The sequence below is a fragment of the Laccaria bicolor genome, genomic scaffold (assembly GCF_000143565.1).
Source record: "Laccaria bicolor S238N-H82 LACBIscaffold_48 genomic scaffold, whole genome shotgun sequence".
Classification (NCBI taxonomy): Eukaryota; Fungi; Basidiomycota; class Agaricomycetes; order Agaricales; family Hydnangiaceae; genus Laccaria; species Laccaria bicolor.
In genome coordinates, this window is record NW_001889919.1 from 190,305 (window position 1) to 206,983 (window position 16,679).

Consider the following 16,679-nt stretch of genomic DNA (forward strand, 5'->3'; position numbering starts at 1 on the left):
GTATCCTGCATTAAAACACATGTAAAACATAGATAGGGGTTCCTGGAGTATATAAGGAGCATGCTGGCAGGTCAAAAGGCAAGCAATCGCCCCCCCCATTGACCAGCTAGTTGCACTCCAAGTAGGAACTTAGGAGGTGGACAGTTGTAATCAATTAAAGGAGATTTCTTCGTGGTCAGATAAGTACAGTGTGAACGAAGCCAGCATGCTTGGGAGTCAACTTACTTGGAGACTTTTGAATAAGAGGTTTTAAGAACACAGTGTCATTTAGACAAGACAGCGTACTCATACCCTTAGTTTTGGAGCGTAGTGACATAATAAAAACTCACAGGAGTCATAAAAGTCAATTGAAGTTGTGTTTTGTGTTAATAAGAGAAACTGTGATCAAAGAACTTTGCATTTAAGAGACAAGGGGGTGCCGGCCCGGGAATCCCGTACCGGGACCCAGTTAGTTAGTCCAGCCACAGGCTGTGAAAAAAAAAAAAAGGACACCTTGGGCAGAGGGCCTTCAATCATTAAGTTGAGTACTTTGCAGCATAATATAGTAACTACAGAATGTACTGGGAGGAATACAGCTCCAATAGAGGCCATCAAGCACCATGATATAAGATATTCATCAATTCCTGCCATATTTGGGCATTTTTTTGACATTACTTGAATTACTGTTGACCAACAATATCCTAAAATCTACAGTATGTCTAACATTGGTTTCATTCTATGTATCACACCATTGAGACAGAGCCAGCTGTTCTTGATGTGGAGGGCTTCGCAATCTGTCCAGATTGTGGTAGCCATGTATCCTCATCAAATTCTCATATGCAAACAAGGTGTGCAAGAAACACTGGGTAAGTACATTGTATTATGAGAACTGAGTGATTTTCCAACTCACGTTATATGCCTAGTTCCATCTAAAAGTGTGGAACATGTGCAAGCACCCCGGAATGGTGCCTGCACAACTTGTGCAAAACGTGGGGAGAGCACTCACAAATGATGTCATATTACTATATATAGACATGTTCCTGATTACGTTAGTTAGTTAGTCCACCTCAAGGTCACCTTAAAAAAAAAATCGACCCCGGGTCTTTTTTTTCAATGCTGGCACCCCCTTGTTAAGAGACCAAGTTCCCAGAAAAGACATACTTTGTTCTATTGAATTATTCTAAACCACACTTTATAATAAAAACCCATTTTGAACGAAATCTCTTGAGACTTAACCTAAGAAGACAAAAGTGGTATTTCTCAATACCAAAGGCCCTCGAACTCGTGCACTGAGATTGTGATAGTGTGTGTGTGTGAGTGAGTGTTTAGGTGTTTAGGGTTTTCCCGACGCGCTTGATCCTTGTTTGCGTGTTTCGCACTTTCACGGTCATCCCCGTGCAATGTGTATCAACGATTACTCACATCCCGATTGTCCACCCGCCACCAGCTCACCACCGCCAAGTGGAGCGACGTCCACGGTCGGTTTGCCGCCTCCTCATTCTGTTCCTCCATTGGTAAATGGCTCCGAAGACCCTGCGCGCCATAACCACTCGGTTTCCGCTTGAAGGTAATATTGTTGTGAGAGGTTATCAATCAAAATCGAAGGAGGATAGGAGCTAACCATGATCACGTACTGCAGTAAAACACCGGTTACGGCCTGTGATGATCAAAATGGAGAAGAAGCGAAGTTTTGTTTAATGGTGGGTAGGCTGGCCAAGCAACGGTGATATTGAGGTGAGCTGTCGGCCTACGATTCCGTGTTCCACACATTTGACAGGCATGATACCTTCAGGTCTACGCTTCGACATTGTAATATTCAGAATACAGATTGCAATTCTACTGTATTTCACAAAACATCCGATTGCAAGTATCGTTGAATTTCTGGATCGACATCCCTTTGACCATGCGAAATTATTCTCACAGCGAATTCAAACTTCACGTTACGTGCATTCGAAAGCCAGGAGAATTGTGAAGCTCTGATTTTCTCCAGTTCCCCCTTCAACACCTTCCGGTGGCGTTCCCCTACTCGACGTTCCTCAAGTTCGTCGTCGAAGAAACATATATCGTTGATCCAAAGGATAATTTTGAGGGATACACGGCGAAGAGTATGAAAGGCAGACCGCGATAGGACATCATCCAGTCTCCCCCACATTGCATCGGTTCGGCAAGAGTTGATGCTCTGGACATGGGCGTTTATTAGCAGTTCTTCAAGTACGTTGTCTCCCGACATCTCGGATAGTGCGTCTGGCAGACCTAGCAGTGGATCCTGTAGTTCATCCCCGACTTCGAAGAAAAGTACTAATGTTTTCAATGAGCGACACGATGCCAAAGACGAGGAGACCTCTCCTAGGGAATTTTTTGGGCCGACTGGATTGAACATTCAGTCAAGAATGACTTTGGTGGTAGAATAGAACTTACCTGAGCAAAGAAGGTAATTTAAGTTAGGTGAGACATTCATCACCTCTTTGGATGCGGCAACCTCATCCGCATCGTGCAGGCTTACGCTGAGTGACTGTAGACTTGAAAAGTCTATGGCAAATGAATCCGTAAATATTCTGCCGCGTACGAGGGCCCGGATGCTGGAAGGTGAGATGTTGTTATAGCTGAATGACTTTAAGCGGGTTACGGTATCAGGGGGGGTACTTTTGCGCTCGTGGGGCTTGCTTTTGCGGAATTTGGTATGCTTTATGAATAAACTTGAGAAGGTAGCAGCGCTTAATAAAGAGGGTGGTACGTTCTTGAAATTTCGAATGTCGAGATGTTCCAAGGTAGGGAGGCGGATGACGTGCTGTAAGGCGGCCTGCAACTCCGTTGGTAGTTCGTCCCAATCCTCAGCAGCGAAATTGTACAGACTCGAACCCAATATCAAGGATTTAACGTTAACGTTGGAGGCCAGACGCAGGCGTCGAGGAAGGTCGTTATCCGTGAAAGAAGACTGCTCCACACTGTAGTGGAATGTGCCCGCCTCCAAATCTGTTTCCTCTCCTCTGAATGTTTCATGAGAGATAGGCAGAGTAGTGGTTTTCTTGGATCTTCTTGCTTTGAATCGAATCGATGAAGAGCAGACGTTTCTTTGAAGACGGAAAAAAGGTCGACACGCGTTCATGTTGTACGTTGTTCGGGAAGGTTTCAGGCGGTGGTAAGCCTGTGTCAACCAAAGAAGGAAGGAAACGTAAGCAACGCATCCCGAGTTTCATTTTCAAGCGGAGTCCTGTCTCAGTCAGTGAGTTTTTTGTTGGAGTTGTGTTGAGAGAATCTGACTTCGGAAAGATGGCATTCTGCATAAATATGAATACCTAAGGAATATTATAGTACACCCACTTCAATTTGTGGATTGTCCAAGGAGCGTCGTCGGTGTCGCCCTGCATTTGGTGAGTTCTGGTAGAGACGAGGACAAGACGAGGAGCAACGCACCATGACGGGTGCGCCGAGGTGCTGGTAGGGCACAGTATGTTTCCCTCAACTGTTTCAATAGGCGACTGCCTCAGAGTGGTACTGTACGGCTTTCTTTTTTTTGTTTGATGGGACTTTGCCCAAAATCCTGTTGCCAAACAACCAACAAACAATCGTCAATTTTCCGCACATCAAGTGATCGTCGATGTTGAACGGAGAGGCTGACTTGTTTTCCAGGTTCCAACGCGAATAATTGGCGATACGTCTACGGGAGGCTGACATTATCAAGATCTCGACGCTAAACCGGCGATGTATGGAGCGGAACGACCACCATGCCAGCCACCTCCCATCCCTATTTAAACCCCTCGTCTTCGTTCAATTCCCTCATTCCACTCCACGTTCATTACCTCTATCCACCACTTTCTACTTGAACGACGCTCAACCATGCACTTTGCCACACTTTCCTCCCTCCTCTTGCTAGCCATCTCTCTTCCACTCGCCCTTGCCCATCCATTCAACGACAATGGTCATTCTCAATCTTTATCTTACCCTGCCTTCTAATAACAACTTTTTAGGCCTCGACGGACGTGATAGTCCTCCCTCCCCAAACGTAGAAGACGTCACAAGTCAGCTTCCTATACCTGTCCCTCCTTGACGATTGACTAACAACCTCCTAGATGTCGTCACCGATATCGCTAGTCACGCACCCATCGCTGTACCCCCCAACCAACGGGGCGACACTTCCAGTCAGTCTCTTTTCGCTTCACCATCTCGCCTCCCTCTTGCTTTTGACTAACAACTTTCTAGGCGATGAACTATTTGGCCGGGACGACGCTGGTAGCTGCTCCTACCCTTCCTCCTGCTCTACCGTTTTCTAACGACCTCGTTAGAAGCCAGCATCAGTAAGGGGTTGCATGACGCGGCGGACGAAGCTACTTGTCAGCACACCCTCTTCTCTTTCCGTATCTTTGACTAACAACTTCCCAGCGCACACACCCAGGGCCCTTCAGAACATCGTGCGAGACGACACCCCTGGTCAGCTTCCCCCATTTTTCTACCCCTCGTAAACTGATGACCTTCCAGTCCCACTACCTAAAGACGCTCCCATCAAGCCCGAGGATATCAAAGGTCAGTTTATCCTCCGCCCCATCTCCACTGTCTACTGACGACACTGTAGACGCTGTCTCCCAGGTTACTAAGGACCCAACTAACGCGCCGAACGTCATAAAGGGTCAGCATCTTCCATCCGCCTTCATCCTCCTCGGCAATTTCAACTGAAATTTTTTCGTAGAACACGTTTCCGATGCGATTCCTCATGAACCCAAACCCAGCGCTGCCCCGCCTGCCAGCAAGAGAAACATAAAGTCTCTACTCCATCAAAGTCAGCCCTCCCTATCCCTCTTCTTTCTCTGTCTTTTACTAACTAAGAGCCTCCTAGTCGTTGGCGGCGCTCGCCCCGACCAAGGCGATTCTCCCAACAGGCGAGACGGAACATCTGGTAGGAATTTTTGCTTTTCTTCCTCTGCTATTTTTATTCAATTATCCCCTAGACTCCGACTTCCCTGACGAATATCTCCAGAAAGTGAAAGATGTCAAAAATTCAATCGTGCCCGCTTAGAACTACTGACCTTTGTGTTGGATCAGGTCTGGATGGGGCGGGGAGGTAGAGTTTTGATGTTTGGTTCGCGCACGTCTTTTTTGCTTTTAATACCCTTTACGCCAATCCTTCGCTTATAATTTATGAAATTCTTTATTCGATTTGCATTTATGCCTCGATTCCACTCCAAACATGCGGGCTAAGATGTCGAGTGATCATGCCTTTCTCTCCACTCCGTCCAATCCATGCTTGCTTGGTTACCATCACGGTGTGTCGTTTGCATATCATCTTTCGAGCGCGCTAATTCTATTCTAGGCCGATCAACAATGTTTCTGGAGGGAGGTTAACGCTTCTTGTCTTCTCATTTTTATCTCGCTCCCCCACTACTCTAACACACACAATCAGTGCGTAGGCACTCTATCGTCAATATCACACAGTCGCTCCTTACTCGACACTCTTTTTTCTACAATCCATTGGCTCTCCGTTACCCTCACCGTCCTCGCGACCAGCCTGTTAATCGCGTCAGACGCCGGTCCCCAATGTATCGCTTTCGACATCTACTGGAACTTGTTCGCCTTTGGTTTCCGCGGGAGAGATTACAACGCCGGAAGACAGGAGTCTTGGGGGACGTCGGGGAGTGCGAAGGACATCACGACGAATGGTCGGCCGTGGGTCTCTGGTTTTGAATTTCTTGCTCCTTCGTTTGTCCTTTGCGGCTGACCACCTCTCTAGTCCGTTTGATCAAGTGAGCGTCCAATGTTTTCTTTCTCAGGTATGTATTTCGCTGACAGTCTATCGGAGATGCGCCCGTAGTGACTTTGAAGGGCAGTATACAAACGCCATATATGTTATCAACGGCGATTCTAAGAACCCCTTCACCATTTACATCTACGACGCCACCGCAAAATCCTGGTCTGCTCAAAACACGACGACAAAGCGCGTTTCTGGAGGTAACCCTCAATTTGACCCCACCAACGTAGGTGCCATCCTCGATCACGACACTAATGTCTTTTGTGAGAACAAGTTTTTTATGTCTCCATAATTTTAAACGAACGTCATTCCTAGATGCCTATTCCAACAAGGAGCTTTTTCGCCCTCGACATGGCTCTCCTCAAATCCGCCTCACCCAAAGCCATCCCTTGGATCGACGTTCAAACACCCGACTTTAATTCTGGGCAATCTATGGACTCGTACCAGATCGTTATGGCCCTCGCGCAGAACCATATCCACATTTTGGGTGTTCCTGGGATTTCAGCTGGTGAAGCCAAGATCTTCGTCATGTGTGACTGTACGTTGCCCTACTACCTCTTCTCTTTTTCTTTTTTCGTCGTCAAACACCTCTGATAAAAAAGCGAACAGACGCGTTCATGCGACCAGATCCTCAATTGTACGCCGGAACTAGGTTTCCAACGATGCTCGTCCGTACAGCGAGCTTCTTCAAAAAGTCCGATGTAAGCTTCGTTTTTTTCTCTTTTGTTCTTCAATCGTCGCGGTTTTTGAGTAATTCGTCACAACCATGATGATAAATCTGCCAGTGCTAATGAAGTGAAGACCCGAATATTACGCTTCCAATGCCGCAGTATACCACCATGCTTACCGTTCTGAGAAAAGCACTTTACATAGTCCATAATAAATAAATATCCGATGTGGCTCTACGCAATGACATCGTCGAGATGGTATCGTCACGGGGCGACCAACCGAGCATCCGCTCATATCAACCCCCCCCATGAGGTCGTGAGAATCCCGTGCGGACTGTCATACCAGTCACATTCGGTCACACCAATCTTATCGATGAGTTCAACGTAGATACATTTAATCTATTGTCGTCTCCTCTTTCCTGAAGGCTCAACAACCGTTATCGTTGAAGCCCTTTCTCTCTTTATATCCTCTTTCAATTCTTCTACCCCGTCGCTGTTTTGAAGGCCATATTCTTCTCTGTATGCTTTTGTCGCCGCTGGTGGAATCTTCACATCAAAGCCTCTTCCACCGACGATACAAACATATCAACGACCATCTGACCGGGGATTTTTGGTAAGGCCTGAGATTCTTGGACATTCATGTCTTGTGAGTGCTCGCTGAGCAGATGGTAAATTGTGTTGTACTTCCAGATCGTCCGCAATTAACCTGAGACTTTAAGAGGAGCACACAACCGGCAATGAATGGGAATATTCGTGCATGGGCTGGCTTTTGTGGGTTCGAGAGCAGCCTTGTACTGCATCTTTTCGTAGTGAAATGGGCAAGTTGATTTAATCACGGCCACGCCATTTTTCTTGAAGGTGAGTTGTGTTTGACAACCCGAGTCAAGACCGCAAAACCCACAAGGTGAAGCGCCCATCTGTATTTTTTTTTTAGTTCAGCCTAGTTCTTTAAGTTGCGGGTTGAAATGTGCCAACCGATTTCAATTCAACATCTGGTCGCCGCCGCATACTGTATAGTATGTGCTTTCCGACGTGAACACGCATTTTGCTAATCGTCGTTTTCTCTCCACAAAGCTCACAATTGACGTCGGTTGCGCCAGACTTCTTTTCGTGGACCTGGAGGTGAGCCAGCAGGTTTTCGACAACAAACGAAGGCTTTCCTGCTCAGTATTTAGCATCAAAATATCCTAAGATCTCCGTGAAATATAAACGCACCTGACTGATCTCGATAGGGAATCACATGTGGATTGATTATCTTGCGAATAAGTGGTAAGTTGCCCAAAATGTCCTCACCCTCTCCGTTTAATGAGTTCCATGCTGTTTTCAAGACGCTATCCAGGTCAGCTTGCTTTATCCTCCACGTTGCCTCCACGTCGAATCTACGTCCAGGTCAGCCTGAGTGTCATCTAGTGACGGCATACTCGTTCGGGCAGGCACCGCAGCGACGGGGAAAACCAAAGAAGCGGGTACTTCGATAACAAAATGTTTGTGCGTCAACCGTGCCATGCGTAAGCTAACATCGAGGTGGACATAGTGTTTGGTCCAATCCCACCAACCGCTCCCACATGGGGCAGGTGAGAGTTCAATGATCTGTCCATTGACCTGATAATCACCTCGTCCGTTAGTAATATTGTCCAGGTCCATACTCATTTTCAAAGTCTTCTCGTTCTTGAAATGAAACCCAGTTGTTTGAAGAACCGCAAGGCAGAATTTTTTATCAGAGAGAACCACGAATGCAACAAGGTCTTTTGAGACTAACTCATTTTTTTCCATTGACGTTTCCAACTTGTCGGGCGAGCGTGGGTTTGAATAAATGCTTTCCATTGTCTTTCCTTGGACTCGAAATGGGCGAACTGGTATTTTTTTCCAATCGTTCGGGCGCAAGCTTGCAATCAGTGCTGATTTAAGGTATTCATTGGTGCCGTCGCTCAGCGTCCGAGAAAAGACTTCAACACAGGATTCCCTGGTGTGTCGCTGCTTAGCCTATGGGTCGTGATCCTCGTCTGTGTGTGTTGCATGATTTCTTCGGATCTATGCTTCGAAAATACGACATCGTGATAAATATTGCGAGCATGTATTGCATTTCACAAAATATCTGACTGCAAGTATCTTCGTATTTCTGGGTCGGTCTCGCTCTGGAGATATGTAACTGCTGACACAGAGAATTCAAACTTCACATTACTCGAAAGCCAGGTGAATTGTGAAGGTCCAATTTTCTCTAGCTCCTCTTTCAATGCCTCCCGCTGACGTTTTTCCTCAAGTTCCTCAGCGGAGAAACCTAAATCATCGTCAACCCAAACAATGATTTTGAGGGATACACGGCGAAGGGAATGAAAGGCGGACTGTGATAGGATATCATCAAGTCTCCACCACATCGCATCGGTTCGGCAAGATCGATGGTCCAGGACGTGAACGTTCATTAATAGTTCTTCAACAAGTACGTTGTCTCCCGACATCTCGGATAGCACATCTGGAAGACTAAGCAGTGGATCCTGTAATTCGTCCTCAATGTGGAAGAGTAATACCAAGGTTTTCAATGAGCGGCACGCCGCCAAAGACGAGGGGACCTCTCCTTTGACTGGAATAAACATCAGGTTGAGAATGACTTCCATGATAGATTAGAATTTACCTTCACAATGAAGAATTTTCAAGTTTGGTGAGACCTTCACCACTTCTTTGAATGCGGCAATCTCATCCGCAAGGTGCAGTTTCATGCCAGTGAGTGAATGTAGACTTGAAAAGTCTATGGCGAGGGAATCCGTGGAGATTCTGTCGCGTACGAGGGCCCGAATGCTGGAAAGAGGGGTAAGGCGAAAGTCGAAGGACTTGATGCAAGTTACGATATCAGAGGGAGTGTTTTTGCGCTCGCGGAACTTGCTTCTACGGAATTTGGCGTGGTGTATGGATAGCGTTGAGAAGCTGGCGGCACTTAGTAAAGAGACTGGTAAGTTCTTGAAATTTGAGATGGCGAGCTTTTCCAAGGTAGGGTGGCGGATGACATGCTGTAAGGCGTTCTGCAACTCCGTCGGTAGTTCATCCCAATCCGCAGCAACGAAATTGAACAGTTTGGAAGACAAAATCAAGGATTTAACATTAACATCGGAGGCCAAACGCAGGCGCCGAGGAAGATCGTTATCTGCGAAAGAAGACCGCTCCACATCGAAGTGGAGTGTGCCCGCCTCCAAATCTGTATCCTCTCCTCTGAAGGTGTTATGAGGGAAGGGCAAAGGAGTGGGTTTCATGGACCTTCTCGCTTTGAGAATTGATGAAGAGCAGATGTTTCTTCGGAAATGGGAAAAAGGTCGACCCAAGCTCATGTTATACGTTGATGAAGGGAAGGTTTCAGGTGGTGGGTAAACAATTGGCAAACAACGCACACGAGTTTTTGGAGCAATGACATCATCACCTAGTCTTATACAGACCTTACTTAGTATTACAAATGATAATCGATTTGTAATGATATAAATCATCGCCCCCGTTTGAGTGTGGGCTCTGGAGCCATGTCTGGAACAAAATAACACCCGATTAGGCGTTATTTAACACCCGTTTGGGAACAATCAAAATTTAACACCCGATTGGGTAGTCTCGATACCAGCCGTTATGGATATGTACACTATTGGGGTGTAATTATATACCATAACGTCTGGAAGGACTTTATCAGTACGTGACAGAGAACTTTTTCAAGCTCCGACATCACCTCAAAGAGGAAATTTACGACACGTGCTTTCGTTGATGATCGAGGCGCGTCCGTTGAGCACCTCTCCACCTCGATTTCTATGAGCGGAAGCAAGCGCGCTCACGACGAGAACCTACCAGCTACTCCACAGAACCGTTCCTTTACATTTGTCGATGGCTTCGCACCCAAAAAACCGCGTCTTTCTGCCAAGAACGCCCGCCAGTTTACCTCTCAAGAAATACAGAACATTCAACGAGATCGCGAAGCCCAACGGCTAACGCAAGCGAGGGAGAAGGAAGAGTTGGTGGCTAGGAAGAAGGAGGAGCTTGATGTTGAGCAGCTGAGAGTGGTTTGGCAGAGTATCCGAGGTGCAGGTTTCAAATCCTTGCATGACTACCTACGCACCCTCTTCCATACCAGAGACCCCGTCCTTTCCGCTCAAGTCTCACGGATCCGAACTCCTCGACTCTATTCACGCATGCCATCCAGATATGGCCATCGATTGGGCCCTGAGTACTACCGCTGAACGTATCGAATCCGAGTGGAAGGTCCTCGTTAGGGAGTTCCAACCTGGCCAGGGTGCTCCGATTACGGACATTCTCGCGAGGTTCTCACTGCAGCGGGTTCTTGCACAAACACAGGTTCTTGCCCCGACACTATACGACCTTTTACAGCGGGTCAGTGGATCACACGAGTCCACTTCAGTACATAAGGACCGCAACCTGGTGAGTTCTCGCTAAAAGGTCAATTTGTATGAACTCTTATTAACTTATGATTGTAGATAGTGGCAACTACAATTTGCATGCTCGTCAAGTCACGCAATGACCACGCGTCCGAGTTCCAAACGACGACGTGCATGTATTTTCTCGCATGCGGCGCGTCACGGTCACTTTTCGACGTTCTCAACCACGCCGGTCTCACCCTTTCCTATACGCAGGCTGTTGCTAAACTCAAGCAGCTCGGGGCAGAGCGTCTTGAGGAAATGCACACCGTTTCACATACCCAGGCTGTGATGATTATCTGGGATAATCTGAACATCGCCTTCAATGTGACGGAACAACGTCATGATTCGAAGGCACATTTTGACAACGGGACGACAGCCACCCTCATCCCCCTTTTCGGGGTCGAGTTCCCCACATAGAACCGCGCGTGGAACATCAAGTTGCCATTCAAATGGTTGCTTGTGGAAAATCTGGTTTGCATTCTCCACCAGCTTCCCAATATCTATTTCTTCTGGTTTGTAGGAACGAACCTTCGAGAGGGAAACCATGTTGAGGCGTGAATAGATAGGGAGAGGGATTAGGAGTCACCGATTGAATTGGGGTCTCAGGTGATGAATAATACTGAAGATATACAAATGACGGAGGTGTACCGTTGTACATAAATTAAATTATCCTATGCCTGAACCATTTGAGGACTTCTTAAGCTCATTTTATATGTTTGTGGTCAATATACTAGCATCCGGCGTGTACGCGACGCGAACGCGTTCGCCGTTAATGGGTGCGCGTGCATGCGCACGTGCGGATTTCTTTCCTTTTACAGGTGATGTCGGGGTTTGAAAAAGTTCTCTCCTTGGTCGTGATGAAGTCCTACCAGTCTCCATGGTAGTAATTACCCGCTCACACATTCCAAATACAGAACTTCCCCATTTTTTCGAATTCAACACTACGTTCTCTTACTCAAATCAAACATAGCGAATTACTACCATCGGAGACTGGGTTCGAGTCTACCGATTGGGATTGCCATCAAAGTTAACACCCAAACAGGCAGGCAGCCTTGGACACACGACCGTTCCACTCATCCACAAAGCTACAGTTTGCGCCGCAGGCTGAGAAAAAAAATAGATGTGTTCTATGCTTACTTCTACTCATGTGGTCATTAAAATTTGGTAGCAAAAATGTCTGAATTCACTGTAATGTAGTTAACACCCATTTTGGAGCCTGAGAAATATTAACACCCAATTGGGATTAACGCCCAAATAGGCAGGTCACCTTTTCTCTTTGCTTTTCTCATCATGCTATGCGCCGCAGGCCAGAAAAATATTCTAGTAACTCAATCTACATGTCGTAAACTGTTGTATACAATAACTGGGACCCGGAATGCATTTCTGAGCCGTAGGAAAGAAAATTGTGGTTTTTTGAGCATACAAATCAGTTCTACTGGTCATTAAAATATGTTCAATGCTAATAGAATGCTTTAGAGTGTGTGGAAGCACTCTAGCACTTCTCCTTCTTAATGGCATGTTGCCATGCCACAGGCAACAAAAAAAAAAGGAATTAATAGGTAAAAATAAAGTGTTACACCCCATAAAATGCTGATACATGAGCTACAGATATGTTGTTTATATATCCCAACATGGTCTTGACCTCAGCCTTAAAAAGGATTGTGCTTATAACAAGATCTGAGCTGTGTTACAGTAGATATATCCAAAATTGAAAATAAATCTGTCAAAATCAAACAACTCTTGCTCTTGATCTGCCATCTTACATGTGTAGTCAGTGTAAAGTACACCACTTCTCAGATGGGGATTTTTTGAAAAATTTGAAAAACTGTTGACTGTTCCAGACATGACACCAGAGCTTGAGAATCAACATACCTTCAGAAAGATCGCAATCTGCTCGACTCTTCGTTGATGTGGATATCACAGTACTTTCATACAATATATTTTGTGGGGCATCTTTATGGCCCTGTGAGTTCTGATAATTCAATGTTACTGTTGGAATAATACCCTGGAATATGGTCAAGTATTCCACATACCTCGAGGATTTTGTAGATAAATCCAGATTGATTACTAAGCCCGAGGAATATATCTAGTAGTTCGTAGTATATTCTAGTAATTACATTTTGTAGTATATAAGGGCGACAAAGCTGCCCTTGACATTTTTAATTATCTTTATCCCCTACTACCACTGCGCTATATACACTCTCAACAGTTACTCCGGAGGTTCCCCGACAACTACATTCATCTGAAACTGATCCAATGGCCCTGATGATTGAGGTGTCGGCAGTTGAGAAATGTTCAACGGTGGCGAGTACGCTGGACCCGAGAACACTACCTGAATGAAGTGATGAACCACGCTACAGTGCGCCTTCCTATTTATTTAACAAATATTGGTGTTATCCATCGTCGACCTTTAGTCTATCATCACATCAATGATCAAGATGGTGAAAGTTGCTTCGAAAACATCCTTCAATAAGGTCGACCTCTCTTTGGGTCGCCTCGATACTCTCTCCATCCCTCCGAGTCCACCTCACATTGTTTCTTCTTTAAGGTCCTGCCTCCTTTAAGGGCAGCCTGAGAGGCTTCTCGGAACCAAGCTGTTCAAATATTCTCGGAGGATGATTGCGGGCCTCGGGGAGACTATTATGAATGATGCTGATGCTTTACCACTTTCTTCTGCTCGTTATCCCGGAATTAAGGAAGATGAACCGATAGCGATTGTATACCAATCGGAGAAGACTGCCAGCACATCACAGCCCAAGATTTCTGCGTTACCTCAGCCTGCTCCAGGTTTTTCGAAACAAATCAAACTACTCCTAAACTACTCCCTGGATGCCCGCCAGGTGTGTTATACTCCCAGGCTCAGGAGTGGTCCATCAACCCTAGTATTTCATGACTTTGTTGAAGTTTGCAGTAGATTGGAAGAGCCAGGAAGAGCCCTGATCCCGCGTGGCACGATCGAACTGTTGGGGAGATTTTTCAGATGGGTGGAGTAGTAAGGACACAGACCTTACACATGGCTCCATTCGAAATATAATCCTTTGACAACATTTTAAGAATGCCCATGCTACATGGCAATAGACTCGGCTGGAAGCCCGTAAGATATACCCAATCACCCGCAATCCACTTGTTAAAAACGAACCCTTTTTGCACAGTTGTCATCTCCGGTTTGTTAACCTCAACTCATGATTTCTTGAACTGACGATATCATCTGCATCAGGGTGGATGTGCTTTTGCTAATTCTCGGGCAACTCTTGTTGCGTGTTTTTCTTTGGAACACTAGTTCAAATTTGTACGATAACCAGATGTTAATAAAGAAAAAAAAGGGGAAAATGTACCGGCTCGGGTAACACATCCGTCGATCTGTGAGCACATGCCCCTCCTGGGCCTCCCCCCCCCATGATTCCTTTGTTGAGGTGGGGTTTATCGAGAGAGCCTCGAAGATCAGGGATGATTGATGGTCACCTGTCTACGCAGCAAGAGAGAGCAAGACTCTAGGAGTGATACTCCGAATAAATTGAATGCCTTTTCTTCACAAGCTCGACATTCACGAATAAATAAATCAACACCCCCAAAGCACAAACAACGCAAAACCCAACAAGGAACACCAAGACGTGATCGCGTACCACGACCGCCCTCCGAACCGAGTACCAATGCTCTTCACTGAGGTAGACGTAGAAGACGAAGAGTTACCAATAGGTGTCGCATTGACGGTCCCGTTGACAGATCCACCAAGAAACACCAACACCTCCTCATATGATCCTATCGCGACGCTTCCATCGCTAAGCGGCTTCTCGACGACGACCTTGCCATTCGCCGTGCCATTCGTGTAGCCTTGCCCCGCCCAAATGACAGTGTTAGAATCTTGGTTATCGTTCGTCGGGGAATGAAGTCTCTTCATGCCGGTAAGACCTAAGGAGGAGAGGTCGATACTGAGATCTGATTCGGGGCTCAAATTGAGGACAGCAATGCGGGCGGGGGCATCAATGCGGACAGAAGTATCCCAGATGGCGTAGAGGGCAAGGCTGGGGTGGGAAGCGAGGGGGAACGAGGTGATCCTGGTGGTGTTGGTGGAGGTACCCATGGCTTCAGCCATGAGGAGAAGGCCAGGGTAGGATGGAGTGGCCCGGGTGGCCGGGGGCCGTTCCGAGCGGAATTGGAGGGATAGACGAAGTTGTACCTGGAGATCCGTCAGCTGCAGTATGATGTCTGGAAAAGAAATGGGGTACCAGCTGAAACCTGGGGTGTTGAGGTGGACAGAGAACTGGCTGAGAAGGGTAGCTCCTATGAGAAACGAGTCAGCCCAAGGCAATCATTCAAGCGAGAGGAAGGTTGCCTTGGTGTGTGTACATCCGAGTGATATTTACCGACGCTGAGTACAAGAAGGAGTCCGCGGACCTAAAGTTGAGAGTCGTTAAGTTGCAAAGACCGGATATGAATGACATCACATACCACAACACCTGACCAAAGTTATTGGTTGTTTTCCAAAGCAGCCAACAGAGTTGAATTCGCCTATCATTATTTAACTCACTTTCAGAGGTCATATTCTGCCATCACAACATACCGACTACCAGGTTGGACCCAGCGTTCTGGGCTGCGGCGATTTGAGGTAGGTAAAGGTTGATGAAGGCTAAACAAGGCAAATGTTCAAGTGTCGGATGATGGGAGAATGGACTGACTCGTGATATTTTGGTGATTGACGAGATTATCGTATGTGACCATGCTGGGGTGCAAGTGTCGAACCTAAACATCTAAATGGCGATGGAGTAAGTATGACTCAATAAATAAGGGAACGTGCTGCTTACATGTTGTGAGTAAGTCTTGACAGTCGATGTGTTGTTGATACCGTCAGCGATTATCTTCACAGTTGTGAAATTCACAACAGTGGGGTCGTGCAGTAAGTCACCAGGTAAATGTACTGCCCGAGGTAAAATCGATACAGGGAAACGTACTGAATCCCCTGGGTTGAAAGAAATTCTTGGGAAGGTTAAGCCCTATAGTGATGTTCGCGGACCAATTCTACACATTCCCGTCACCATAGGAATCACAAGAATCGAAACAATGGCAACTTACAACCCAAGTCTGGGTGTAAATTTCAGGATCCCAATCTGACGCGTTCATTATGGCTATCGGGAACATACAGGTCAGGCTCGTTTCCGACTGTACAGTTCACAGGGGTGAGCGGAAGATAACAAACCAAGCCATAGTCACATACTCTCCAGAGCGTCCAACTGACTCCCTAGGTACTGGACTGCCGCAGCAGCTTGGTTTTAGGCAATTTCGTACAAATTATTGAGCAAGTTTAGGTCCAAAATTACCTTCGTCGAAGGAGGCATGAGGTTGATGGTGTTGACGAAGGAAGGACCATAGGTTGTGCAATAGACACTCCCTGCGGGAGAAAGGTCAAGAATCTGACTTCCTGTGAGAGTAGGATTGAATATTGAGAAATCCCTGGTATGGATTGGGACTCAGGTTTGGCAAGGAAGAGACACGTTAAAACTTACACTGAAGCTCCCCCAGGGCTATACATTCACCAGCGAAGAAGGGTAGTAGGTCAGAGCTACGGTCGGTTGTAAAATTCAAAGGATGACTCACCGGAGAGCGACAGAACCAGTTTTATTGACGATATTGGAGATGAGCTGGAGGGTAAGTGCATTTGGGTTTGACTTGTTCCCAAGGAATTGCTTATTGAATGCTGTTTCGATTGAGAAGGAGATGAGGCATGGGTCGAGGGAGTCGAGCGAGGATATATGGATGGGCTGGCAGATGCAGCGGTCACGAGGAGAGTGGATAAACGCAAGCGAGGTCAAAGAATGATGAATATAATGAGATTGGAATCCGTTAAGGGAGGATTGCATCTTTCAATTATATGAATTTAAATCGAACGGTCAGAAC

The 16,679-nt window shown here is 46.4% G+C and overlaps 8 protein-coding genes across 8 annotated transcripts; 4 read left to right on the forward strand and 4 right to left on the reverse strand.

Moving 5' to 3' along the window:
• Positions 1 to 694: 694 nt before the first annotated feature.
• LACBIDRAFT_333202 (uncharacterized protein) lies at positions 695 to 1,544 on the forward strand (the record flags this gene model as incomplete). Its single annotated transcript, XM_001887781.1, has 4 exons — positions 695 to 845; positions 1,012 to 1,031; positions 1,284 to 1,292; positions 1,317 to 1,544. The coding sequence occupies 4 exons, from the start codon at positions 695 to 697 to the stop codon at positions 1,542 to 1,544; spliced, it is 408 nt and encodes a 135-aa protein (XP_001887816.1).
• Positions 1,545 to 1,825: 281 nt separating this feature from the next.
• On the reverse strand, positions 1,826 to 3,085 carry LACBIDRAFT_310846 (uncharacterized protein; the record flags this gene model as incomplete). Its single annotated transcript, XM_001887849.1, has 2 exons — positions 1,826 to 2,346; positions 2,398 to 3,085. The coding sequence occupies 2 exons, from the start codon at positions 3,083 to 3,085 to the stop codon at positions 1,826 to 1,828; spliced, it is 1,209 nt and encodes a 402-aa protein (XP_001887884.1).
• A 731-nt stretch (positions 3,086 to 3,816) lies between these two features.
• Positions 3,817 to 4,990, forward strand: LACBIDRAFT_310847 (uncharacterized protein; the record flags this gene model as incomplete). Its single annotated transcript, XM_001887782.1, has 11 exons — positions 3,817 to 3,898; positions 3,948 to 3,998; positions 4,050 to 4,118; positions 4,180 to 4,209; positions 4,263 to 4,310; positions 4,360 to 4,407; positions 4,456 to 4,500; positions 4,550 to 4,603; positions 4,664 to 4,753; positions 4,811 to 4,870; positions 4,923 to 4,990. The coding sequence occupies 11 exons, from the start codon at positions 3,817 to 3,819 to the stop codon at positions 4,988 to 4,990; spliced, it is 645 nt and encodes a 214-aa protein (XP_001887817.1).
• Positions 4,991 to 5,214: 224 nt separating this feature from the next.
• Positions 5,215 to 6,313, forward strand: LACBIDRAFT_310848 (uncharacterized protein; the record flags this gene model as incomplete). Its single annotated transcript, XM_001887783.1, has 6 exons — positions 5,215 to 5,237; positions 5,285 to 5,324; positions 5,375 to 5,648; positions 5,702 to 5,714; positions 5,771 to 5,945; positions 6,035 to 6,313. 6 exons carry the CDS (start codon positions 5,215 to 5,217, stop codon positions 6,311 to 6,313), a joined length of 804 nt encoding a protein of 267 aa, XP_001887818.1.
• A 775-nt stretch (positions 6,314 to 7,088) lies between these two features.
• On the reverse strand, positions 7,089 to 7,703 carry LACBIDRAFT_310849 (uncharacterized protein; the record flags this gene model as incomplete). Its single annotated transcript, XM_001887850.1, has 4 exons — positions 7,089 to 7,304; positions 7,363 to 7,542; positions 7,603 to 7,606; positions 7,681 to 7,703. The coding sequence occupies 4 exons, from the start codon at positions 7,701 to 7,703 to the stop codon at positions 7,089 to 7,091; spliced, it is 423 nt and encodes a 140-aa protein (XP_001887885.1).
• Positions 7,704 to 8,471: 768 nt separating this feature from the next.
• Positions 8,472 to 9,704, reverse strand: LACBIDRAFT_333205 (uncharacterized protein; the record flags this gene model as incomplete). Its single annotated transcript, XM_001887851.1, has 2 exons — positions 8,472 to 8,965; positions 9,017 to 9,704. The coding sequence occupies 2 exons, from the start codon at positions 9,702 to 9,704 to the stop codon at positions 8,472 to 8,474; spliced, it is 1,182 nt and encodes a 393-aa protein (XP_001887886.1).
• Positions 9,705 to 9,987: 283 nt separating this feature from the next.
• Positions 9,988 to 11,204, forward strand: LACBIDRAFT_333206 (uncharacterized protein; the record flags this gene model as incomplete). Its single annotated transcript, XM_001887784.1, has 4 exons — positions 9,988 to 10,008; positions 10,059 to 10,431; positions 10,553 to 10,788; positions 10,845 to 11,204. The coding sequence occupies 4 exons, from the start codon at positions 9,988 to 9,990 to the stop codon at positions 11,202 to 11,204; spliced, it is 990 nt and encodes a 329-aa protein (XP_001887819.1).
• Positions 11,205 to 14,346: 3,142 nt separating this feature from the next.
• On the reverse strand, positions 14,347 to 16,440 carry LACBIDRAFT_333207 (uncharacterized protein; the record flags this gene model as incomplete). Its single annotated transcript, XM_001887852.1, has 12 exons — positions 14,347 to 15,068; positions 15,152 to 15,182; positions 15,237 to 15,244; positions 15,349 to 15,414; positions 15,464 to 15,527; positions 15,590 to 15,702; positions 15,737 to 15,803; positions 15,858 to 15,910; positions 16,000 to 16,030; positions 16,103 to 16,173; positions 16,289 to 16,306; positions 16,380 to 16,440. The coding sequence occupies 12 exons, from the start codon at positions 16,438 to 16,440 to the stop codon at positions 14,347 to 14,349; spliced, it is 1,305 nt and encodes a 434-aa protein (XP_001887887.1).
• Positions 16,441 to 16,679: the final 239 nt, after the last annotated feature.